The 27,958-nt window shown below is 43.7% G+C and overlaps 1 protein-coding gene across 3 annotated transcripts in view; it reads left to right on the top strand.

The window, feature by feature from the left end:
- LOC144686508 (SPATS2-like protein) overlaps window positions 1-7,594 on the top strand; it is a 230,507-nt gene extending 222,913 nt beyond the window's left edge. For all 3 annotated transcript variants that reach the window (XM_078551803.1, XM_078551801.1, XM_078551804.1), the window contains one exon: window positions 266-7,594. In XM_078551803.1, coding sequence (XP_078407929.1) covers window positions 266-673 — 408 coding nt within the window. In that variant the 3' untranslated portion in view covers window positions 674-7,594. The remainder of the gene's footprint in view (window positions 1-265) is intronic.
- Window positions 7,595-27,958: the final 20,364 nt, after the last annotated feature.

The raw sequence follows: 27,958 nt of genomic DNA, 5'->3' as shown, positions 1-27,958 counted from the left end.
GCATGTTCAAAAGAAAGCTAACACAACAATTTCAAATAAGAATGCTCAGTTCCACCATAAACTCAGACAGGTTTGATGGTCCCATGAAATTAAACAGGAAGAGCTAATGGGTCTATTATCTATTGGATCTACTCATTTTATACTTTACACTTTACAATGTTTTATGAGCCAAACGCTCTGTGTCATCTTTGCCATGTGAATTAGAATCGTACTCTTATCTTAAATCAAGCATAATAATTTTGACCTTTCTCATCCTCTCACGCAGAATTATCAACGTAACGGCCCATCTGGTCAAAGACGAGGATTCTTCTCCCGGGCACAAGGTCACAGGCTCAATGAAAGTAGTTTTCCTGGGAGATCAGATGATGGTAGGAACAGGAGCCGAAAGGGACGTCCCCATGATGGAAATAAAGGCCAGCATCAACATAACAGGTCTAGACATCAGGGCTTATCATATGATATAGACAAACCGCTACTAACAGATTCTAATTCCAATGGTACTGCACTGCCACGTGAAATCAACTCCCAATCAGCAACTCCTGAGTTAGCTACCACTATGTCTGTAGTCCTCAATGACAGAGTTTCTCAGTATAGATCATGTCCTATAAAGCCGGAAACATCTGTTGATACCAAAGTATTGTCTATACCGAATAGAATGACTGCAGTAGCTTAGTTTATTTGAGTACCATTTTTTGCAGTATCACGTTCTTTCATAACTTACCTTTATGCAACTCCTGCCAGTTTAAGACTTGAAAAAAATGATTACTTATGTTTTCTTGCCTCATATCAGAAAGCACATGAAAATGGGCATTTTTTTTTGCCGAAGATAGAATTTATTAAGCAAAGAGTTTAAAATGTTTCCAAAAGTTGCAGTGTTAATTTTGGGAGGGGAGGGAGATGAGAGAAAGGCCTTCAAAGGGCTTGTAAACTAATAAATATAATGATTAAAGTTTAAATAGTTTAATGTCAAGGCCATCAATGAAAATTTTATGATGCTGTACTATCTTCTGAAAATTACACCCTCAAACAACCAGTAAAGTTTGTCAAGCAGTTTTTATTTTTTATTTTTAAAAATAGTGACTTTATTGACATGATCAATACTTAGCAATGCTAACAGGCCATTTTAAAATCAGGACTACAAGTCACAAAGCTAGTTGGCAAAGCACTGCAGCAATGAATGATTTCTTGACAGAAAGTGTCGAGGTTAAGCATTCCAGTGATAACATTGTTTTAAAAAATCCTCCTGATTCATAGCACCTTTAAGATTTCTCCAGTTCACTTTATCCTAGACAAACTTCCAGACACCAGAAGAGCAGCTCATGCCTATTGATCCAAGTCACTAATCCTGTAAAGGTGCTCGGAGGAGCAAATAGAGTGTCTTTATTATACCTCCGAGCATCACAAACCAATGGTCCGCTAGGAACATGGTGACTGCAATAGAGCTATTGATGTGAGGCATTCATTTTCAGTGTTAGGGAAAATTTTAAATGTCCCATCAGGAAATACAATTTTTTCTAAGAGGAAGAAGGCAAAACTGCATTCCTTTGCCAGAGTGAAACATAGCATGATAAATATTATTAGATTATTTGAATATTCTGTCAGGAAATGTTCCATGGAATCATTGTATATGCATATGCATACACAGACTTTATTTGAGCACAGGTGCGAGGTCATAGGCATTCTGTTTATGCCAAACTATTTTTTTAGTTCATTATTTGACTCTGACACAGAAGCACAGTTCAAAACTGTGGCCTGCAAGTCAGGTATTGTACTTTCTATAAATTACATCCTAATGTGACTTTTGGTGACAACAGATGTCAAAGACACCATTTTGGATGTAGCGCAGGGGAAGAAAATGGCAACATAACTTTGAATGTTAATGGACCATCCTCTCCCCCTCATAGTTCACTGTTAAATCTCACCTTTCTATTAATAATTTTACACAAGAGGTGGAAAATCAGACATGTTCTGTGAGTATTTTTAATCATTGTTTAAAATAATTTTGTATCTAAAAACATTACCTGTTTGTTCAATTTTTAAGATCATTGTAAACATTCTTTGTTGAACTTGGAAATGTAGCAGTTATTTTAAGAATTTGCTACAGGTCCCATAACTAGTGCAATATCAGCAAATCAGGTTCTTGACTCTGAAAGTTAAATCCATCATCTCCAAAATGTGCAGAAAAACTGGCAGAAACAAACTCAGGAACCATTGAAAACATATAGATCATGGTGATTTTCTTTTGGTTAATGATTCCCATTTTAAGAAACTAAAACATTTTCTCTCCCCAGAGTTTGAATTTGTAAACATAAATCTGTGGACATATTTTGAACTCTCCATCAGCAGTAGATATTTGAGCACAAAAGCAGAAATTGTTTTTGCATTGAACCATCATTGATATAGATGATGCAAATGTAATTATTTTCTCACTTAAGAGAAGTGCCTTAAATACTAAGATCTGTTAAGTTATGTTCAAAAGAAATGGACCAAAGGTACATCAGGAGACCCTAATTTGAACTAAATAGTGATTGAAACTTGGCAAGTAATGGGGGTTGAATTCAACTCATTCTCATGGCCTGTCTTTGTAGCTACAGCTAGTGAATGCCATAACATATGTTACAATAATGTGCATTGCTGCTTTGTACTCCAGCCACTTTATGTTTATCAAGTGTCCATTTTAGCCTTAAGGTTCCTCCTGGGCATGTCATGGACCGCCACCCTTGATGTTGATTGCCCAACATGTGTTGCTTTCATTGGAATGGATTAATTATATTGGTTCTTATGTTTAATCTAGAATCCAAGTAGACCAATAGGGTACAATGTTAGCCAACTTGTATGTCTTAAATATGTTTGTTTTTGTTAGTGAAGGTGTACAACAATTGGGGGTGTAGTGATAAAGCTAAAGTCTTTCCCACTCTAGGAACTAATTCAGTGTTGGACGTAGTTGAGCCCTCATAGCTTTATTTCCTTCTGTCATGTAAAATCAATCTCATCTATTTGATCACAAAATAACTCATTTTACTCCAGGAAAGCTGCTGATAATATCCAAAAGTTTCACATTAACTATAAGGTCTAGTCAGAAGCTAAAAATAAAATTCTGTAAATTCAATGCAGCTTAATCCACATCTGAGAAAAATAAAAAGGATGATTATCTATTCCTTGTGCATTCTCAGTTTTTATGCACAATTACAGTGTTTAAAATTGTTTTCATTTTATCTGTTTTGCAATCAGTTCATTGTGTTTTTGCTGGTTTTAGAGTTGAAAACTAACAGGTGTGAAAATACATAAATGATCACTTAATGGTCTATTTAAGAATAACAGTGATTCTGAACTTGGACTGCACCACCTTTCAGTTTCAAATGAAAAAATAGACAGTGACTTTTCATCAATTTGACTTGATTTGTCTATTTTTAAAATATCATTTCAAAAGGCTATAACTAAACATGTACAAACTGCCATCCAGGTCTGTGTATAGGTTTGTACACCTGGGAAAAGTTTCACTCTTTCCCCCCCCCACACAGCACAGGTGAACATGCTGATAGTCAATGGCCTTGGAATTATGATGTGCAATATTGAGGCTTTTGATCAGATCCTCAGTTTGCTGTTTACTAGAGACAATAGGCAATTGTAAATTAAATAGGTTAATGCCTCTATTAGAACCAGAAGAATGCCATACAAACTCATATTCTACTGCTGCACAATGGGAGTTTTAGCCCATGTCATTAAATGAAAGAGAGGAGAAACATTTTGTGGCATTGTAGATTCTTTGACCTTCAGCTATAATGCACTTTGGGTTAACCTCTTTTTATATTGACTGTAAACTTGCTTATAGCATTGGAAGTTGTTATCTTATTAATTTTGTTAACAACTAATTCCTTTTTAAGCTGGTACTTAGTAGTACCATGGGGTGATTGTACCCATTTAAGAAATTCTAAATTTTAATAGTTGATTCTCAAAACAAATGAGTCTGCTGGTTTACTGAAGGCCAGATTACAATAACAGTTTCCACTACCAGAGAGAAGCCATTGCTCTTAATACTGTCCATTCTGGGAAAGTTAATATCATGGAACTTGCTCAGTCGCTGCAGGAGATGTACTCTTAACTTAATCCAGAGACTTTTGTTTTGTGAAGAAAATAGGACATTACTTTTTGATATGATGCAGCTTCTGTGGAAAATATTATACATAACTCAACAGTGAAAGCCACAGTAACCTAACCAAAATCCGTTGAATTGAGGACAAGCAGTAGCATCAGCTGTTGTAGAACATGTAAGTGAGAAAAGCTGAATTACAAAATGCACCAGCACATGGTATATGGATGATGGAGAATATTGTAAGTGAACATGGTAGAATTAGTGAACACTATAGGAATTATCTAAATATTTTGAATAAAAACAGAAAATGTTGCAAATACTCAGCAGGCCTGGCATTGTTTGTAGAGAGAGAAGCAGCGTTAACATTTCAGGTAGATGACTCTTCATTAAAACAGTTCTGTGAAAGGTCATCAATTGAAACACTAGCAGGGTTTTCCCAGGCCATTGGAGGTGGATGCAGGGGTAAGTGACATGGGAAAGTCCTGGAAATTTTTGTCAGGTTGGGATATCAACATAATCCTGCCTTCTTCCAGCTTTCTCTGGGGAAGGCGAGCAGGAGTCCCCTTGGATCTGTCAGGTAACTAGGAATACTTGAGGTTGTTCAGAAGCCAATCCCGACCTGTCTTAATCTTGAATCCTGGATATCCAACCATGGAACATGTTTCCTGACCTGTCAGCAACTGGGCAGGGTCATTAAGGCGAGTGCACAGTGAGAAGAGCTTCTTCAGTGAAACTAACAATCTGAGAAGCCTTTGATCAGTTACACTGAAGAGCTGCAGCCATAGTCACTGAGAGGGTGCTGTTCAAAGCACTTCTCTCAGAGTGCGATCACTGCTTGACAAGTGACTACTAACTTCTTGGAAGGCACTTCACCTGTCCAGCACCTCACTCACCTTCAGCTGCACGTCCCTGCTGCCAGCCTTCGGTCAGGCACAGGAGCAGCTTTTGCAGCTCCAACATCCACTTCTGCTGAGGTTCAAGAACAGAGCTGCACCACCACCAGCAGCAGCAGGAGTAACACCAGCTGCAGCACCAGGTGCCTTCTGCTCAGCCGCATGCCTCTCCACAGAGCAGACGAGATCCAGCTGGAAGGAGATGAGATCCCCCCCCAACACAGACTCTACAGGCAAAGGATCAACTCTCCCCATATGTCTAAGCACCAATGTCTCAGGAGACTCAGGGTCTCACAACAGTTGCTGACATCTGTTGCTTCCTAGAAAAAGACCTCTGTCCCAGTGGAGCAGTTTGGCATGCACTGGCAATTGCTGACAAAGTGCCTTTCACAGGTAGGCAACCCCCGCTAACCCCCTCCAATCCTGGATTTCAGCCTCTTACCAAGTTGTGTGCTCTCTTCACCTGCAAGGAAGAAAGCAAACAAGTGCAAATGCTCATAGTGGCTTGAGGAGACAGCAGGCATGAACACCATTTGTGGTGGGTGACGTGAGGCAGCGGTTTGAGAGGGCAATAGGTTGAGGATGTGTGTGTGTGTCAGCTGCTTAGATGTGTAAGTAAAGTGCCTGCAGGGAGAGGAATGAGTGGAGTCGCAAGATGCATTGACCTGAGGAGTGCTGCGCAGGAGAGTGCTGGATAAGTCGGAGTGTGGGGTTTGGCATCTGAAAGTGTTATGGCACTCACCGTCCCTGACCTCCTGAGATCCTGGATCCTCCTGGTGCACTGGCTCTGAATTCTAGCAACCACACTTCTGAGTTGACTCCGTCAGCCACCCTTGCATGGTTGTAGAAGTTCCTCCTCCCATCCTTGGGAAAGATCACCCCACTTTCAGTACCTCAGAACCCACAGCAGAGCCTTCAACAAGAGCAGGGAGCAGCTTTCCCAGGTCGTCTCTCCATTCCTGTCGTTACTGCAGCCTGAAAACCCAAGTGCTGGTGAGTTTTTCTTGCCTCTGCCATGGTCTCTTTAAATAGAAATTCTTCCTTTGACAAAAGGATACATCATCCCACCCTCCTGCCAAAATTGGTCAGGGTGACAATTGGTTTGCTCTGGTAAAGAGCAACTGTGAGGCCGGCTGTGCAAAGAGTCGGGTTCCAGACCTAAATGGGGTCTCACTATTCTGGTAGGGGAAAAGGTGGTGAGATTCTGCCCATTAACTGTTTCTCGTTCCAAATATGATGCCAGACCTGCTGAGTATTCCAAGCATTTTCTGTTTTTATTTCAGATTTCTGACACCCACAGTATTTCACTCTGATTGGACATGTATTTCCAGATAGAATTAACTCACACATTGTCAGTATTTCCCAAATGATAATTCTTGGGATTTTCTGTCAAGGTATCATTCGTAACCTATCCCAAATGTCAAGATAACTTAAAAGAGAACTTTGACAGTCCTACACATGCTCCTTGTAATCATATTAAAAGCCAATTTATTTTCAGGGGAGTTCTGTTCCTATTTTAGAACTAAGAATATCGCTATATTGTCATTGATGTTTAATTGTTGCCTTTATTTACATGCATCTGTCAATTTGCAGCTATACTTTGCTTCGTAATCTTTGTGCCAGACCAATCACAGTATTAGGCAGCAATCACACCATCACCTGATTGGTTGATAACTGAAATCTCCCTGAGTGACTGCAGCAAGTACTGAAGAAATTACAAGCCATGGCAATTGCACTGCTCAGCTTGAGTGTTTATCCAGGCAAGGATACATTGGGTTGGAATAAACCTTATTTTTTGTTATTCCACATTTTAGAGCAAGTGAAATGAAAAATAAGGTATCAATTAAATCTATTTGAGTAGTAGGCTAACTGTTCCTATTTGAAATTTTGGAGATTTTCAACCTGACGATTGTGTTTCCATGATGTGTGTTTGCAGATGAAATCTTATTGCCTGTATTCTCGTGTGAAGATACAAATGTAGCTTTGCATAATAATGGTGACAAATGACTTATTATTTTTATGAATGTAATTCATAACAATGATGTTTCTCATTTTATCAAGAAGACAATAAGAAGTGCCAAAGGGAATACTGTATCTTGTGATATTGCTAATTCAACAATTAGTCTCAGTCATAAATCCAGTAAAAGGAGAACTATCCTTAGCAAGTTGAGAAAGGGCAACACAGGCTAAAATTTTTTTACTCATTTGTAGTCAATGGTCAGAAAGTCTACAGAATAATGATTGGTCATTGCCACTCCACAATCTCTGAGAATTGCAAATTTAGCCTTGATTAGGTCAACTGATATGATCTATCCAACTGTTGCACTTAAAACCATGTGCATCTGCCAACATGATTAAACCTCATTATTTACTAAAATGCTTTTATATATCTTATAAATATTAAATGATCTTACAGCCCATTATGCTTCTAGCTTGGCTGCAACATTTACAATTCTGAGTTGATTTGTGGAATAATCTTGCACCCCTAGCAAGGACTACAAAGAAACTGTCTTGAGGTCTGCCTGGAACCCGTCTTCAAATATGTTCACTGATTAATTTTAGTTCAAAATAAGAATTCAATAAATTTTCATGTTTTATTGACTCTGAACCTTGTGTTTAGTGTTTCTGTTGTGTTTTATTTTACACTGTACACAAGTAAAAAGAACTTAAAGTTCTGAATGGTTATACATTGAGACTTTTTTCTCTTGAGCAGACCAAGGGATAACTCAAAAGTTCTAAAAATTACAGATTTATTTTCATTGTGTCCATTGTGGAGAGGCCAGTGGAGGCAACAATTCAAGATGGTACATCCATGAGTGCAGATGGATGGATGGCCTATATAAAGAAGAAAGATTTTGTAGTTATTTGGCAAATGGCACAATCTTAGGATGTCTAAAGTGCTTCACAGCCAAGGAACTACTTTTAAAATATAGTCACTGTTAGCTAGACAAATGCAGCAGCCAATTTGTTCACAACAAGGTCTCACAAGCAGCAAATAAAAATAGACTAATTCATCTCTTTTTGGTTGTGCTGGTTAAAAGAAATGTTGACCAAGACAGCAGGAAAATGCCCCTGCTCTTATTATAGAGCTTCAGTTTAAAGTCTCAAACAATGCCTCTGACAATGTACTGAACCTAGATTATATACTGAAGCCCGATAGTGGGGTTTGAACCCAACCCTTCTGATGCAGGGGCAGTAATGCTATCACTACTGATTTATTTGTGAAACAGGCAGATTTTTCTATCGTATGTAGTTTTCTAGAACCAGAGATGCACGTTTAGGATAGAGAAAATTAAAAGAATTGTAAGCAAATCCGACAAAGTTCTATAGCATAAAGATGGGCAATCTGTTGAATAAACTGCCAGTGTAAATAGTTGAACAGACAACTTGAAGGGGAATTCCAAAAGGAAATACATATTTTCCTGACATCAGAAAAATTTGTGGTTAGTGCATGAAGATCCTCCTCTTCCTTCCGGTGCATTGCCCTAAGGTAGCATTGGCAACCATGGACTTCCATTGGATTGGTCCATGATCATTCTTGGCAAACTACCGCAGTGGTTTGCCATTGCCTTCTGCAGTGTGGCTGACCAGGAAACTCTTTCGCTCTTACTGCCTGCCATCAGGCGTATTGGCAGGATTGACAGGCTGATAATCAAACTACTTGGCCACGTCATGAACGCACCTTCCAGGCCACGAAGATAGCTTACAGGAAAGAAAGGGGATGAGTGGATAGGCAGGCTTGATGGATCAATGCTCTTTTGCCTGAAATATATTACTAAAGATAGAATGAAGGCTGTATGCATGACATGTTGATTCCCATTGTTGTAATCCTGAAGATATTTTTGTATTTTACATTTGAAAGCCACATAGACATTATCTATATGAAGTCAATGGCATTCATAAACTCCAGAAGTAATAACTAGTTACAGAAGAAATATTTTCAATCTGAGATTCTTCTTTCGATCGACTATAAATTAAGTACCCTGTTTAGAAGTCCTGTTTCACAACTCAAAAATAGCTTGAGGGTCACAATATCAGATTCAGTTCCTGGAAGAAACCTACTTGGACCGCTGCACCTAGTTATATGTTGCAAACACTGGCAATTGCAATGTTGTTATAGTTTTTATTCGACAGTTTGAATGCATTCCAGGTAGGTTAAATAAAAGTTCTTTCTACCTGATGGTTAAAGGTCTTAATTAGTTTGAAGCAGCATCTATTCAGTTTACAGTGGATATAACTCTGCAGTGCCAACTTCGCCCAGATTCAGCACCAAGGGCATCAATTTAGACAATTCACTTCTAAAGTCTGTATGGATAACTTAAGAAACAAAGCAAGGATATGTTACCATATTGCCAGTGTCGTATTGGCCAAAGATTAGCACAAAAAATTAATCAACGATGACATTTTTATTAAGTTTAAAGGGATTTGCAATGGTAGCAGTGTTATAATTATGGGACATTTAAATTGTCCTAAAATAGATTAGAATAAAACAAACGTTTGTGGTCAAAATGAAGGATATCAATTCAATTGCATGGTAAACAGAGGAAAGATGTAGGAGATTACAAGAGGACATGAACAGATTCAGAGTGGTAGCACATGCTGTTCAGTGCAATCAAATGTGAAGTTATGCACATTGAAAGAGCAAAAGGAAGTGACTGCAAATGATAAAGATTAAGCAGATGGAATAACAGAGATGTAAAGGTGTAGATACAAAGGTCTTTAAAGGTGAGAGTACTGATAAAAATGACGATAAAAATCTGAATGGTATTCTGAACTTTGAACACAGGGACGTTGAACCAAACAAAGCAGTGATGTTGAATTTGTACAAGATATTCAACCACAGAAATACCATATGCCAGGGATTCCCAAACTGTAGGTCATGACCTCAAAGGCAGCAATGGCTGCTGTGGAGCTCGGCTGAATGTTAAAAGCTGCGAGCCCATTTAAGTCCTTGTTTTTTAAAATGGTGTGTGTGGCCTAACTGACCGATCTTTGAGGTCTGATTCCTGCTCCAAAAAAGTCAGTGAAAAGGTAAACGCTTTTTTTAAAAACGCCTGCAGTTTAAACACTTGCCACCACACTCTCCCTCACTCTCTCCCACCTTCACTCCCACAAATTTATTCACTGCCACAAATCAGTCCCTTAGGGTTGCCAAGTGTGGTTAAACGTATTCCTGGATGTTTCATCACATGACTTGATCCCATACTCTCACCATTAGTTGGCCAACACATCCATCCTTGTAATGTGCTGCCTTCCTACGCCAATAGGAAAACAAAAAGACTCATTCCTGAGTTGGATGATGCTTGATTGTCAGCCAAACATTCCCATTTTCAATCTTTTTATATCTGGTAAAGAGAAATGCTCAAAGGAAATGGCAAAAAAAACAATCTTTTTTAATGTCCTGACAATTTTTCTCCAGGGTTGCACACAGCAATGTCCTGGAGATTGATCATCAATTCCTGGAGACTCCTGACCAATCCTGAAAGGTTGGCAACCCTACAGCTTCTGATTCACTCCCGCAAATCTCTCCTCCGCTTTGTTCTCACAAATCGGTTCCCCCTTCACTCTTATAAATCTCTCTCCCCACTTTTGCTCTCACAAACCGCCCGCACCCCTCCCTGCCACTGCTCACAGCTTTACACCCACAGCCAGCTCTCACTCTGGGGTCACGGCAATTTTCAAGCTTCAAAATGGGGTCACGGTGGAAAAAGTTTGGGAAGCACCTGCCATTTGCAGTCAATGCCCCCAATCCCCCCTTCCCCCCTGCAAAAACAGGAACAAAATTAGAGGCATAGGGCAGAATATTATGCTCAGCGTGCGGGTGCGCGCCTGACATGCCCGCATGTAAAATGACATGTGAGGACGTCGTGCATGCATCCTGATGTCATTGCACATTCGTGCGATATTTCATTCGGTAGGCGCGCGCCAATGTCGGCTGCGCACCTGCCAATAATTAAAAGGCCTATTAAGGCCATTAGCAATCTAATTAAATTCAAATCTATGCTGCCCGTCCAGCCTTACGGTTGGTAGGAAGGCAAAAAGGCCAAGCAGCCTTTGCATTTTTTAGGAAACCTCATCCATGAGCGGGATGAGGTTTCCTAAAGCAAATAAACATTAAATAAAAACTTTACTTTGGAATTAAAAACATGTCCCATCTCATGTGACAGAGTCACATGAGAGTTCATGTTTTATTACATTTTTATTAATTTTCTAAACAGCGGCTTCAATCTCCCTGAGGCAGCTCCGTGCCTCGGAGATTGAAGCGTTTTATCTCGTGCATGTGCGAACTGCATGTGAGGCCCGGCTCTCCCTCCTCCCCCCGCCTGCACAGGCAGCGCTCAGCGCTGCCGCTCGCGATCCACACAGGGCAGGCCTTAACTGGCCCCCCCGCGTGAAATCGCGGTGTGGAGCTGATCACAGACGGTGGTAGACTTCCAGACCGCCCCCACCTGCTCCCCCATCATTCCCCAAGTACCCCCACCAGGGGTAAAATCCTGCCCATTGAAATGATATGCTGAAGATTCCCTGAAATGATACCAAGGATAATAAGGTATGAAAAGAGATTCAGAAAGATTCACTTCCTTCACCAATAGATTATTGGGTTACTAATGTAATATTTAGGCAAGAAATAGTGAAACATTGGTTCCACTGGTTTTCAAATCAGTTACCAAGGTGTATATGCAACATTGTCATTAGAGGAACCAAGGTGGAAGTTAGATTTTTCCCGCATGGAGGATTATTAAATTGGGAAAACATTTTAAAAATGGAGAAAGGGCAAAGAAGTTGGATTAGAGTAATCCTGAATATTGGCCGGGATTTTACACCCCCGTTCGTGGCAGGCGTGTTCGTTGGCAATAGCGGAGAATCTCGCAAGAAGGCCCGAGTCGCGTTTCCCGATGACATAAATCCAGGATGCTATTGTCCCCTCCCTCAGTCAATGGTGGGCCTCGTTTCCCACCATCGAACATCGAGAACTTAATTGTAATAAATTTGCATCTAATTAATGTGGTCACACGCCGGAATTACCCCTGCGTCAAATTTAAATCAGCGTAGTTTCAAGGCAGCATGATTTACAACTACATTTAAAGGCATGAATCTGGCAACCTCAGCTTCAAGGGGAACTCGGAGGTGAGTGCACACAACTTTGCACAGCGCTCGTGATGATCCCAGCGGCTCTGTGGATTCAGGGGGGCACAGGCAAGTCTCTGCAGTGGCTCCTTTGTGGCTGGCTTGTGGTGCCGGGGCAGGAGCATCAGTGCAAAAGGAAAAGTGGGAGAAGCCAACCTCGAGGTAGGGGCGACAGTGCAAAGGGGGAGGGGGGAGAAGGCAATCGCAGGGCAAGGGCAACAGTGCTGGGCGGGGGTCATGGCAGCACCGACTGAAGCTTGAGCACAAACACATGCCGGGGGTTGGGGTGAAGAAAACAGCCGGACAAATGGCAAAACATGTCAAAGATGAGCACTCCACCGCAGCTGAGAGCGTTTAGCTTCAGCTCAATTGACATGCTTGGAGTCAGCTTAGTCAAGCAATTGTGCCCGCTCAAGCAGCACTAATTCCTGACAGTGCCGATGATTGCTCCTCTACTGCTAACCCCTTGCGCACACACTTTAAACTCGAATGAGTGCTATGGTGCTGCAGAACCATTGCATGACTGGGCAAGCCTGAGGATCCTGTTGGGAAAGGTGGCCATCGAACACTGATGGAGGGGTACACTCCTAGTCCCTTGCAATATGTTTAAGTAGACATTGAAAAGTCACACTCATGGTCCAAACAAACTGCGAAACCTTGGAGTGCAGGTTAGGAAAATGCCTGTGCCTGAGATTAAAGTTCAAGGTGCAGTTGAGTGGTTGAAGCTGCTGCCACTCGGTCATGTGGTGTGGGGTGGTGCTGTGTGTGGACATAATGAGCCATCATATGCACTAAACACTGGGCATCCATGTGGTGGCCTGGACTCTCCAGCATGTGTGAAGGAGCCTTGGGAGGCAGCTGCAGGTGATGACTTGACCAAGAGCGGTCCTTAGGAGACAATTGCTGACCCTTGCATCTCTCTCTTTGATGCTGCAGTGAGGAGACCATCAGGAACATGAATCCTGGTGATCTCTCTGTTTGCCTCACTGCTTGTAGGCAGGAGAGAAGAAGGAGAAGAATGGAACGGAGGCACCTGGCCAGCCAAAGGGAGGAGCAGAACCCTGAAGCCCAAGGGGTGACTCGGCCTCCTCCGCACGCAGAGGATGGACCCCAGGGAGCCGTTGTCTGTAGGCACGTCACTAGACCCAGGGTCTATAGACGGCGTATGTGCTGCCTGCAGATGACGGCGAGCCAATGTCGCTAACACCTGCACGTGTCAAGGGAACTGGTCATGGGCATATGCCATCTTCTGCAGGGTTTGGTGCCATGGGGACTCGGAGGGCATCCACTGCCATTGGAAGTTAAAGTTACCACTGCGCTCAATTTCTACGGCAGTGGCTCCTTCTAGGACTCCACTGGGCTCCTTTGCAGGATCTCGCAAGCCTCCCCCCAGAAATGTACTCAGGAGGTCACAGAAACCTTTATTGCCAAGGCCCACAACTTTGCCAATTTCAGCAGGGATCAGGCAAGCCAGGAAGCAAGAGTGCTGGGATTTCCAGATTCCCATAGGTGCAGGGTGCCATCGACTGTACCCACATGGCTCTTAAATCTCCCTGGCAATAAGCAGTCCAGTTTGTCAACCGCAAAGGCTTCCACTCTCTCAATGTTCAGCTAGTTTGCAACCATAACAAAAGGATCATGCAGATGTGTTAAAGTTACCCTGGAAGTGTCCACGACTAGTACACCTTCAGCAGGTCTCAGTTCCCTGACATATTCCAGGGACCACACAGGATGCAGGGTTGGCTCCTCGGGGACAAGGACTGCTCACAAAGGACGTGGCTGATGACGCCCGTGCGGTGACCTTGGACTCCTGGTGAGAGAAGGTACAGCGAGGCTCATGCCACAACCTGGAGTTTGGTTGAGCACACTATTGGCATCCTGAAAATGAGGTTCTGGTGCCTGGACAGATCTGGTGGAGCACTCCAGTACACTCCCCAGAGGGTGTCACGCATCATAGTGACTTGCTGCATGCTACACAACCTGGCGATGCAATGGGGGAAGGACCTGGATGATGAGGAGATGCAAAAGCTGCATATCTCCTCTGATGAGGAGGAAGTCAAAGGGGATGGGGGCGATGAGGTCCTGGAGGGAGACAATGCAGATGAGGCAGCCATACTCATGAGGCCCTCATTGCCGTAAGATACCAGGAGGATGATAACGAAATGCATGAGGACACTCCTGAGATCTTCACATTACATCTGGGAATGTCTGACACCTGTCTGGTTGAGGGCACTGCACATACACTATGTGAAGAGGCTCATATCATCGAGATGCTGCTGAGAAACAGTGGGCACATGGACTTTAACAGCACTTGATCCTTTGACACCTGTTCCCTTCAGCACCACACCTTTACCTGTCAGGAATGGTGATGAGGTGGGGGCAACCTCGCCTCAAAGGCACTAAGAGCACACAGAAGACATCACAGGCCCCAGTGGCGCTTGGGTACATGTGGTAATCTGAGGTGCAATACACCTTTAAAAGAATGTGAGCAGATTGACCACATGATTATATTACCCAATTGCTGTGTAGCGCGGGCTACATTGTTGATTAGTAGTTTTTAGAATGGGGTTTGGTTTGAGAAGCACTCTTGTGTTAGTGCTCCATTACTAATGTTAATAAACAGCATGTGTTTCATTTTACAATGGTCTCTTCATCTGCATCATCTCGATGACCAACTCACTCATCGGTAGATAGGCGTGCAACTGTGTTCGCTGAGCAAAGCGACCCAATAGAAGGAACACAATAGCCATTGACCAGTCGACAACACTAAAGAGAGCCGCAGAAATTAAACGGAAGTAAATCAGCCGTACCTTGCAGGTGATTGTAAGTACAACCTTCATCATAGTTGTTAAAGTTATCTCCCTGCAGTATGCCACAGTTTGGCCGCATCGAACTCTTTGATCAGACCACTGATAACTTATCACATTACATTGAACACCTTACATTCTTCTTTTTGACCAACGACATATTGGGGGAGGAGAAGAGACGAGCAATCCTCTTATTGACGTGTGGCAGTAAAACATACAACCTAATTCGTAGTCTAACGGTACCCAACGCCCCAGATTCCAAGAGCTTTGGTGAGTTGGTAAATCTTGTGAAAAGCTAATTTCAGCTGAAACCCTCGGTAACAATGCAGCATTTTAAATTTAATTCGAGGTGTCGCGCCCCTGGAGAGACAGTTGTTTGACATGTAGCAGCCTTAAAACAACTGACAGAGCACTGTGAGCTTGGGACGTCGATTAACAACATGTTAAGAGACCAATTAGTATGTGGGATTAATGAAGATGCCATTCAAAAAAAGTTGTTGCCAGAAACAAATGTAGACTTCAGCAAGGCGCTGGAGTTGGCGCTCGCGATGGAGAGCGCAGTCAGGGGTTCAGAAGCAACCAAGGGGGCACAAAATGGCGCCGTTCTTCACATCAGAAGGGAGGCGCCGGTTAGAAATGGTGAGAAAGCACAGGGCTCTGCGGAAAAGCGCGAAACAGCCACCATTAGCAGTCCAACAAAAAGCAATGGTTTAACAGAGAAAACCCACAATAATAAATGCAGAAATGGAATCAGACAGCCTGCAAACGAACAACAGATTAAAAGAATTGAATGTTTCTTCTGCCATCGTAATGGGCACATTATGCGATATTGTAAAAACAGATTAAGACAAAACTTTAAGCAAAAAGGTAGAAATCATGAAATCCACATAATAGAAGAACTAGCGGAAACAGTCAGATATTTACTCACTACACAACTTAAAAATGGGTAAAACAGAACCTATCTATGTGACAGTGAAAGTCAATGAGAAACCCATCCGAATGGAGGTGGGTACAGGGGCATCCATGACAGTTATAGGAGAACATACATTCAAATATCTGAATGGAGGAGACCACCCATTAAATCTGGAATTTCAGATGCTAAATTCAAGACGTATACTGGTGAGGACATACAAGTAAGAGGTATATGCAAAGTTCCAGTACATTATGGAAATCAGTCTATTAATCTACTCCTAATAGTGGTAGCAGGGGAGGGTCCAAGTCTATATAATATAAAAGCAAAATATTGTGGATGCTGGAAATCTAGAAAAAAGGGTCCAAGTCTACTTGGTCAGAACTGGCTTAAGGAAATAAAGTTGGAGTGGACCGAGATTTTTCAACTCAGAATGAAAGATCTGTAGAATTATTACAGGAATATGCTTCTGTTTTCAAGGAGGAGCTTGGAAAGATTCAGGGGCTGCAAGCTAAAATCCACATGGATCCTAAGATTCCCCAGATTCATGAAGGCGAGGCCAGTACTCTTTGGATTGTAAGAAAAAGTTGATGTTGAATTAGATAGGCTGGAGAGGTTGGGAGTCTTACCAATCTGTACAATTTTCCAAATGGGCAGCGCCCATAGTTCCAGTACTAAAGCCTAACCAGAGTGTGTGAATATGTGGGGACTACAAGTTAACCGTTAACATAGTGGCCAAACTAGACAGGCACCCTATACAGAAAATTGATGAATTGTACTCCAAGCTGGCAGGGGGAACTGTAAAAACAAAGCTCGACATAAGCCATGCTTACCAGCAAGTCAAACTAGAAAAGGCCTCTCGGGACTTTGTGACTATCAACACACATAGGGGGATATACCAATATACCCGGCTACCCTTCGGAGTCTCATTGGCTTGTGACATTTTCCAACAGACCATGGAAAATTTACCTCAAGGTCTGCCCCATGTTATGGTTTATCTCGATGATGTCCTAGTAACAGGACCAACTGCTGAGGAACACCTGGCTAACCTGGAAGAGGCGTTGAAGAGTTTCTCACAAGCTGGATTACATTTGTAAAGAGAAAAATGTATCTTCCAAGCAAAAGAAGTGGTTTACCTGGGTCATAGGGTCGACTCGCAGGGCTTTCACCCAGTGGAAGAAAAGGTGAGAGCTATTCGTGAGGTGCCAGCACCAAAAAACGCCACAGAACTCAAGTACTTCTTGGGAATAATTAAATATTATGGCCTTTTTTCCCCAAATTTGTCAACAATTGGCTTCGTTATACAGTTTGTTCAAGAGAAACCACAGGTGGACTTGACAAGCTCCACAACAACAAACTTTAACGACAGTAAAGTAGTTGCTACTACGGTCCTGTTGGTACATTTCGACCCAAAGAAAGAATTAATTTTGACCTATGATGCATCCCCTTATGCAGTAGGGGCAGTACTCTCCCATTGGATGGCAAATGGCTCTGAGTGGCCCATTGGGTACGTCTCAAGAACACTCAAGTGTTGCAGGACGAAGATACTCACAAATAGAGTAAGGAGGCTTACCCATTGTATTTGGCATTAAGAAGTTCCACCAATACATCCATGGTCACCACTTTACCATTGTATCCGACCACAAGCCACTACTAGGCTTGTTCAACGAAGACAAGGCAATACCCCCAATTGCCTCTGCATGCATCCAAAGGTGGGCACTCATTCCAACTGCTTACGAATATACTTTTATCCACCAGCCGGGAAGCCAGATTGCAGATGCGGACACACTAAGCCGATTACCTCTAAAAGACAGCACTGTGAATGCCCCAATTCCTCAAGAACTTGTCTTGTTATTAAACTTTCTGGATTTGTTACCAGTACATGCTAAACAAATAAGAGAGTGACAGACCGTAATCCAGTTTTGTCTCACATAAGGGAACAAGTCTTACAGGGATGGTCTAACGAGCCAAAGTCTGACAAGATGAAGCCCTATCTTAATAGGAGATATGAGCTCACCTATCAGGGTGGCATCTTGCTATGGGGAGCAAGAGTCATTGTGCCTCTGAGAGGAAGAAAGCTATTATTGACTGAATTGCATAGTGCTCACCCTGGCATCTCTAGAATTAAAAAGTTAGCGCGCAGCTACTTATGGTGGCCAGAGATGGATACAGAAATCGAAAACTCAGTCAAGAGCTGCATACCGTGCAAACAGGTACAGAAATTGCCTCCTCCTGCTCCACTGCATCCCCGGGAATGGTCAGGAAGGCCATGGATCTGCCTCCACGTTGACTGCATGAGGCCCTTTTTGGGCACAATGTTCGTCTTGATCATAGATGTTCACTTGAAGTGGATGGATGTATATGAAGTAAGAGCACCCACATCTGACGCCACCATAGACAGATTACATCAGAGTTTTGCGATACACGGGTTACCGGAGATAATAGCGTCTGATAATGGAACGGCATTTACCAAGATTTGCAAGTCTCAGTGGCATAACACATGTTAAGACTTCGCCATACCACCCTGCATCCAATGGGTTCGCCGAGAGGGCAGTCCAGACCTTCAAGTCCAGAGTGAAAAACTGGATGGAGACTCAATTGCAACTAGAATATAACATTTTCTATTCAACTATAGGACTACGCCACACATGACCACTGGTATTGCCCCGCAGAGTTATTGATGAAGAGACCTCTCAGGACACGTTTGAGTCTCATGAGGCCGAATATAGGGAGGAGGGTAGAGAGAAGTCAGGAGACCCAGAAAAATGGACATGATTACCACAGTCGTGAAAGAAACTTCACTGTTGGAGAGACAGTTTTTGCCAAGAACTTTGGAGATGGGCCCAAATGGCTATCGGTGAATTTAGTGCAGTGACAGGACCCCTTTCCCATCACATACCAGTAAAAGGTCAGATAATTAGGAGGTTCGTAGATCACCTCAGGAAAAGGGAAACAGATTTATAAGGAAGGATGCACCAAGCATTCTCATTTGAGTCGACACCACATGTGGAAAGAACACTGCTTAGTTTGGAAGTCCCTTTGGGATCCGTCGAGCCTGAGAGAGTCGAAGAAACAAACTTATAGGTTCCTACTGGAGAGTCTAGTGGGCAGATAACTCCTGAGAGGGAGGCCTCGGATAAACCATCCGAAGTCATAGGACTACTACGTTCAACACATTTGAAGAAGTCTCCAGAGAGACTGGATTTGTAAATAGAGTACTTATGTAAGTAATTGATATATTGTAAAGATTGTAAATTGTACCTTCAAGTAAAGGGGGAGGGATGTGGTAATCTGAGGTGCAATACACCTTTAAGAGAATGTGAACAGATTGACCAGGTGATTATATTACCCAAGTGCTGTGTAGCACGGGCTACATTGTTAATCGGTAGTTTTTAGAATGGGGTATGGTTTGAGACGCACACTTATGTTAGTGCTCCATTACTAATGTTATTAAACAGCATGTGTTTCATCTTACAATGATCTCTTCGTCTGCATCGTCTTGATTTCCAACTCGCTCATCAGTAGATAGGCGTGCAGCTGTGTTCGCTGAGCAAACCGACCCGATAGAAGCAACATAACAGTAGGAGATTCATGCAGCAAACTCAAGCCACCTGGAGGCGTAATCTGGATAGTGACTTTGAAGCTGGACAATCACTGTACTCAAACGGTTACACTCTGCACAGGGGAAAAGGCCCTGGACTGCAACAGTAGCCTTCATTTTGTGCAGGAAACAAGGTTCCACATCTAATTGACACAAACACTGCTGAACATAACAAAGAGACATTCCTGGGAGTGTATTTACAATGGTCAACATTAAGTGCATGTGATTAACACCCGTGCCCACGTTGTGCAACTAAACCTTCTTGACCATTCTTACCCTGCGATTACGTCTTGTTTCTCCCCCGACATTCACAGCGGAGGTGGAGGCAGCCTGCTGACTGCTATGCCCTGTCTGTGATGACCTTGGTGGGTGTCCTCTGGAGGGCCAAGATCTGGAGGGCTCCAGTCAGTTTTTGGGGTCTTGCTGTGTGGCGGTGGCACTCTCCTTGGCCTGTGGAGCTGGAGCTGCTGGGGTCACAGGAAGTGGGGGTTCAGATGGGCCGGATACTCCTGGAGTCACTTGGGTGGATGGGGCACAGGGGTGTGCACCTGCTGATCTTCCTCCCTATGGGTGCCCGATAGTCCCTGAGAGGAAGGGGCAGCTGGATTGAGCTCAAGAAGCTCCGCCCCCATCTTACGTTGACACTGATGGATGCCTGCAAATGCCTCAGCGATGGAGTTCAGCTCCTGCAGCAGTGCAGGACCGATGTCCTAGACCAAGGTCTCCATGGTGGCCGCCATCCTACCAGTGTTCATATCGGTGCGTTGGCATGCCGACACTATCACCTATGAAGGCAGACGGACTCCTCCATTGTGCCTTGCAATCTGAGGAGTGCAGCGGACATACCTTCCTGATGTTCCCGAGCTTGCCTTTGCAGCTCCAGCAACTGTGACATGACTGAGTCCAGAGGCTCATCAACTGACTCAGACTCGGCAAATTTCTGGCCTCCAGCAGTCCTCCGAGTGCCAGGGACCTGGAAAGTCCCTGCCGCTATCTGCTGTGGATCAGACAGCATGATGCGCTCACCAGATTGTGACCCCAAGGCTACTCTAGAACTGGGTCCCACTGAGGTGTGTGTCTCTGCGCTGGTGGACAATGTGGGCGAGTGCTGTGACAAGTTTTCAATGTTGGTGTCTGTGGATTCCTCTCCGTAGTGTCCTCGGTGCTGAAGTCGAGAACCTGGCTCGTGGACCCCCTCAGCTGCTTCCCAGATATGCCTGTGACAGCAAGGAGTGATAATTAGTGCATGGCAGGGGACTGCAGAACAGGGGACCTGACTCACAGCATGGTTGTCTGATGGATGTTGCACTGCTGGATCCTCACTTGGTTGAGCACAGTCAACCTCACCGTCGGCACAGGAATGGTCCAGATAATCTCTGGCCAGCTGGATGGCTCTGTTTTCAAAGTCTTTGAGGACCTTGATGTCGGGCATTCCTCCACCAGTCTGTGACCTCTCCCTCTTGTTCTGTGCCAGCTTGTCCTGCATCAATACAGCTGGAGCGTGTGTAAGCAGCCAGATGGCACGTGCGAGTGCTGAGTGGTGCCATGGATAGGTTAAGGACACAATCTGCAGGGCAGATGAAGGTGTGTGTGAGAGAGTGAATGGTGATATCCCTTGAACTGGCAGTGAGTGAGGTCCCTGTGGATGTGTGATGGGTTTGTGAGTGTGTGAGTTGAGAGTGATGAGAAGAGTGACTTACCCTGGCGGAACGGACGAGATCATTCATCCTCTTTCGGCACTGGATGGCCGTGCTCTCTTGCAGAGTGTTGGCGCTGACCACCGCTGACACCACCTCCCATGCTGGATTGGTGACCTTACTTGCTGGTCTTCACCCAGAGTGCGGGTAGAGGCATTTGCGGCAGGCCTCCGCTATGTCCAGTAGGCGCTCGATGGAGGAGTCGCTAAATTTCGGGACGGCATGTTTCCTCCTGTTGGCAGCAATGACTTTGCAGCAGCTTTCGATCTCTTAGAAGGTGCTAACTCTGTGCAGGGGTTCCTTCAAATATGGTGCCTGGGTTACTGAAGGCTTGAGATGATGGCAGGGCAGGCGAATCAGAGGCTGCCCTGCCAGTGATCCAATGTGAAACCTGTGCCTCTGCATTTTTTAAACAAAATGCCGCACAAATACGGCAGAAATAGTCTCCATTGACATCGGCAGGTCAAACACTGCTTTCCCTGCCCGATATCGGACTTTGCTGATTTCTGGGATGATTCTGCCCATCGTCTCTAATAGTACTTCCATCCTTCAATAAAGTCATTCTGACCATTGACCAACACTGATATTGTAGGATCAGTAGCAGTGACAGTGCAATTGGTGTGGCTTTTCAATGCCATCCACAACTGCCATGGAACAACATTCTCATATAGAAGTTAACCTACAGTGTCTTCCTCAAGTGACCTCTTCAGTGTTCCACTGCTCCAACATTGCACTCTCATCATACCACCTGCATTAGTAGTGGAAGGCTGATGATGTTCAGATGAGGGCCTTTTAGGTGCTTAATGTCAGCAGCATCAAGCAGATTGGGCTCAAGAGGACCCCACTACAGATTCCTGCTACTTGGCAGCAGACTGCAGCTTTGTTGCTGCCAGGGCAGTGTTGCCCAATGCATCTCCTAGCACTAGGAGATATTGGTTAAAGAGGTGTCAAGGAAGCAGATGTGGTGTCATCCTGAGGGAAGATAACATGTGCTTCTCATGGTGCCACTATCATTCTGATGGGGCTTCAGTCTGTTACTCCAACTGGTTCTCTGGGAGAGCAGGGTGTAGGAGGGTGCAGCTCTGTGCCTCAGGGAGCTTTTCCTGCGCACACCTGCGCGCATGCGCGAAGTTCCCCGCTCGCTCTCCTCCCCCCCTCAGCAGGCAGCGTTGAGCACTACAGCATGTGTTTCAAAGGCCCGCCAGCGTGAAATCGCGGCCCAGCCCAGAACATGGGCGGTGGTCAGCTTCCCAACCGTTCCCGCCCGCCCCTGCTGAGCCCACTGAAAGAGGTAAAAATTCTGGCCTATGTCCTTTGAAATTCTACACTATTCTCCTCACAGTTTATCATGCTTCCAACTTTTGTATCATCTGCAAACTTTGAAATTGTTCCCTGTACACCAAATTCTAGGTCATTAATATATATCAGGAAAAACGGTCCCAACACTGACCTCTGGGAGACACCACCACAAACGTTCCTCCAGCATAAAGTATATCCATTAAGCACTACTCACCACTCTCTGTTTCCTGTTGCTCAGGCAATTCTGTATCCATATTGTTACTGTCCTTTTTATTCAATGAGCTATAACTTTGCTCACAAGTCTGTTGGGTGGCGCTGTATCAAACACCTTTCGGAAGTCTATGTACACCACATCAACAGCATTGTCCTCATCAACCCTCTCTGTCACCTCCTCAAAAAACTCCAGCAAGTTAGTCAAACATGATTTTCCCTTATGAAATCCATGCTGGCTTTCCTTAATTAACCCACATTTGTCCATGTGACTATTAATTTTGTCCCGAATTATTGTTTCTAGAAGTTTCCCCAACACCGAAGTTAATCTGACTAGCTTGTAGTTGCTGGTTTATCTTTACACCCATTTTTGAGCAAAGGTGTAATATTCACAATTTTCCAGTCCTCTGGAACCACCCCTGAGTCTAAGGAAAACTGAAAAATTATGGCCAGTGCCTCTGCAATTTCCACTCTCACTTCCCACAGTATTCTTAGATGCATCCCATCGGTCCTGTGCCTTATCAACTCTTCCTTATTCATTTTAAACCCAACTAGTGTGTGAATTACCCCATCTTTTACCATGGCCTGGGCAGCATCTTCTTTCTTCGTAAAGACAGATGCAAAGTATTCATTTAGTACCTCAGCTATGCCCTCTGCCTCCATGTGTAAATCCCCTTTTCGGTCCCTAAAAGGCCCTATTCCTCCTTTTACCACCATTTTATTATTTATATGCCTATAGAGGACTTTGAAACTACCTTTTATGTTAGCTACCAATCTCTTTTCATACTCCATATTTGCTTCTCTAATTTGCTTCCTCGCTTCTTCTCTGAACCTTCTGTATTCAGCTTGATTTTCAATTGTATTTTCTATCTGATATCTATCATAAGCACACTTTTTCTTCATTATCTTAATTTCTACCTCCTTTGTAACCCAGAGACCTCTGGATTATTGCCCCGCTTTTCCCTTTAATAAGAACATAAGAAATAGGAGCAGGAGTAGGCCATTCGGCCCCTCAAGCCCGCCCTGCCATTCAATAAGATCATGGCTGATCTGTCCCAGGCCTCAACTCCTCTTTTGTGCCGGCTCCTCATAGCCCTCAACCCCCTGATATTTTAAAAATCTATCTGCCTCTTCTTTAAACACTTTCAGTGATCTAGCCCTCGCAACTCTCTGGGGTAGAGAATTCCAGACATTCAGTACCCTCTGAGAGAAGAAATTCCTTTGCATCTCAGTTTTAAATGAGTGTCCCCTTATTCTGAACTATGTTCCCTAATTCAAGATTCCCCCATTAGTGGAAGCAGCTTCTCAACATCTACTCTGTCAAGCCCCCTCAGAATCTTCTACCTTTCAATAAGATCACCCCTCATTCTTCTAAACTCTAATGAATAAAGGCCTAATCTGTTTAACCATTCTTGATAAGTCAACCCTTTCATCCCAGGAATCAGCCTAGTGAACTTTCTCCAATGCAAGTATATCCTTTCTAAAATACAGGGACCAAAACTGTACACAGTACTCCAGGTACGGTTTCACCAACACCCTGTACAGTTGTAACAAGACCTCCCTATTTTTAAACTCCAACCCCCTAGCAATACAGGCCAAAATTCCATTTGCCTTCTTAATTATTTGCTGCGCCTGCATGCTAGCTTTTTGTGTTTCATGCACAAGAACACCCAGATCCCTCTGTGCTGCACATTTTTGGAGTCTCTGTCCATCTAAATAATAGTCTTCCTTTTGATTCTTCCTACCAAAGTGCATGAACTCACACTTGCCTACATTAAACTCCATCTGCCAAGATTTCACCCACTCATTCATCCTGTCTATATCCCCTTGCAGATTCCTTATGTCCTCATCACAACATGCCCTCCTACCTATCAGCAAATTTGGATACATTACACTCTGTCCCCTCCTCCAAGTTATTAATATAGATAGTAAATAATTGAGGCCTAGGACTTATCCTTGTGGCACTCCACTTGTTACATCTTTCCAACCTGAAAAAGACCTATTAATCCCGACTGTCTATCTTCTGTGTGTTAACCAATCCTCAATCCATGCTATTACACTACCCCCAATACTGTGAGCTCCTATCTTGTATAATAGCCTTTTATGTGGCACCTTATCAAATGCCTTCTGGATATCCAAATACACTACATCTACCAGTTTCCCCCTTTCAACTCTGCTTGTTATATCCTCAAAGAACTAGCAAATTTGTCAAACATGATTTCCCTTTCACAAAACCATGTTGACTCTGTTTGATTGCATTAAGCTTTTCTAAATGTCCTGCTATTTCTTCCTTAATAATGCACTCTAGCATTTTCCCAACAATCAGATGTTAGGCTGACTGGCTTATAGTTTCCTGCTTTTTGTCTCCCTCCCTTCTTGAACAGGGGCGTCACATTAGTTGTTTTCTAATCGGCTGGGACCTTCCCAGAATCCAGTGAGTTCTGGAATATTTTGACCAATGCCTCCACTATCCCTGCAGCCACTTCCTTTAAAACCCTTGGATTCAGGCCATCAGGTCCTGGCGATAAAGGCAAAATAATGCGGATGCTGGAAATCTGAAATAAAAAAAAATGCTGAATAAACTCAGCAGGTCTGACAGCATTTGTGGATAGAAAGACACAGAGTTAACATTTCGAGTCCGTATGACTCTTCTTCAGAGCTCCTGCTGAGCTTTTCCAGCATTTTTTGTTTTTGCATCAGGTCCTGGCGACTTGTCTGCCTTTAGACCCATTAGTTTGTCAAATACTTTGCCCCTTGTGATAGAGACCGTTACAAGATCATTCCTCCCATTAGCTCCTTGCTTATCTGATATCTTTGGGATGTTTATAGTGTCCTCCACCATGAAGACCGATGCAAAATATTGGTTTAAATTATCTGCCATTTCCCTGATCCCATCATCAATTCTCTAATCACATCCTCCAAGGGTCCTATGCTCACTTTAGCCACTCTCTTTTTATATACCCGTAGAAGATCTTGCTGTTTGTTTTTATATTTCTTACCAATTTACTTTCATAATCAATTTTTTCCCTCCTCATTAGCTTTTTAGTCATCTGCTGCTGGTTCCTAAAAAATTCCCAATCCTCTGGCCTACCATTAGTTTTTGCCGCTTTGTATGCCTTGGATTTTGATTGGATACTTTCCTTGACCATCTTTGTTGGAGTCATACAGCACAGAAACAGGCCCTTTGGCCCATCGTGTTCATGCTGACCATCAAGCACCTATCTGTTCTAATCCCATTTTCCAGCTCTTGGCCCTTGGGCCTGTATGCTATGGTGTTTCAAGCGCTCATCTAAATACTTCGTAAATGTTGTGAGGGTTCCTGCCTCTACCACCCCCTCAGGCAGTGTGTTCCAGGTTCCAACCACCCTCTGGGTGAAAAAGGTTTTCCTCAAATCCCCTCTAAACTTCCTGCCCCTTACCTTAAATCTATGTCCCCTGATTATTGACACCTCCGTTAAGGGGAAAAGTTTCTTCCTATCTACCCTATCTATGCTCCTCATAATTTTGTATACCTCTACCAGGCCCCACCTCAGCCTTCTCTGCTCTAAGGAAAACAACCCTAGCCTATCCAGTCTCTCTTCATAGTTGAAACCCTCCAGCCCAGGCAACATCCTGGTGAATCTCCTTTGCACCCTCTCCAGTGCAATCACATCCTTCCTATAGTGTGGCGACCAGAACTGCACACAGTACTCCAGCTGATGCCTAACTTGCATTTTATACAGCTCCAACATAACCTCCCTACTCTTATATTCTATGCCTCAGCTAATAAAGGCAAGTGTCCCATATACCTTCTTAACCAACTTATCTACCTGTGCTGCTGCCTTCAGGGATCTATGGACATGTACACCAAGGTCCCTCTGATCCTCTGTACTTCCTAGGGTCCTACCATCCATTGTGCATTCCCTTGATGTGTTAGTCCTCCCAAAATGCATCACCTCACACTTCTCGGGATTAAATTCCATTTGCCACTACTCTGCCATCTTACCAGCCCATCTATATCATCCTGTAATCTAAGGCTTTCCTCCTCACTATTTACGACACCACCAATTTTCGTGTTATCTGCGAAGTTACTGATCATACCTCCTATATTCATGTCTAAATCATTAATGTACACCGATCTCTGTGGTACACCACTCGTCACAGGCTTCCAATCGCAAAAACAACCTTCGACCATCACCCTCTGCTTCCTACCACTAAGCCAATTTTGGATCCATTTTGCCAAATTGCCCTGGATCCCATGGGCTCTTACCTTCTTGACCATTCTCCCATGTGGGACCTTGTCAAAAGCCTTACTGAAGTCCATGTAGATTACATCAACTTCACTACTCTCATCTGCACAACTAGTCACCTCCTTGAAAAATTCAATCAAATTTGTTAGACATGATCTCCCCTGACAAAGTGATGCTGACTATCCCTGATTAATCCCGGCCTCTCCAAGTAGAGGTTAATCCTGTCCCTCAGAGTTTTTTCCAATAGTTTCCCTACCACTGATATTAGACTCACTGGCCTGTAATTACCTGCCCCTACATCCCTTCTTGAATAGCGGTACCACATTCGCTGTACTCCAGTCCTCTGGCACCTCTCCTGTGGCCAGAGAGGATTTGAAAATTAATGTCAAAATCTGTTAACCATGGGTGGTTCATCCTTCTCATCGAGTCCTTTTTTTCGCAGGAATATACCTTGACTGTGCCAAATTATCTCTTCTTTGAAGGTAGCTACCATTTTTCTTGCCAACAATTGACTCCAATTTATTCAGCCCAGATGCGTTCTTACCCCACTGAAGTTGTCTTTCCCCCAATTAGTTTTTCTTACTCTGAGGGGAAATAGGAAGGGAAATAGCCCCCGACCAAACACTGCCACTGGATCATGGCTATTGGTTTCTGTTTGTCATACAAAAAAAAGGGACAGAATCATGGAATGTGATTGTCAAAGATTTAACAAAAATCTTACAATCTTATGTCATAAAAGTAGACCACCGCTGCCCCCCAAGATTTATAAAAGTAGAATTTGACTTCTTGAGTCAAGGTCAACTGATCATGCCCAAGTTGTTCATGGTCACACTGGAGAGCTGTGGAGCAGGTAGAGGACACAGGAGAAGTTTCCTACTTCGACCGCAAGGCGGCAAAAATCATCCCAGGATCCTTGCACCACATCCCCACCCCCCCGAACAAGCGACGCAGCAGCGGGGCTTGTCTGCTATACTCCGGCCACCAGAGGGCAAAGGGTGCGGAGGTCATCCCGGAATCCAGTCTCCCCACCCCGCTCCCTGACGCGGCACCAGCAGCGGAAGCGGTCTGCTGTACTCCGGCCACGAGGGGGC

Source organism: Cetorhinus maximus, chromosome 11 (assembly GCF_964194155.1).
Source record: "Cetorhinus maximus chromosome 11, sCetMax3.hap1.1, whole genome shotgun sequence".
Lineage (NCBI taxonomy): Eukaryota > Metazoa > Chordata > Chondrichthyes > Lamniformes > Cetorhinidae > Cetorhinus > Cetorhinus maximus.
Note: the sequence above shows the minus strand (reverse complement) of the source record. Positions and strands in the feature narration are given on the sequence as shown.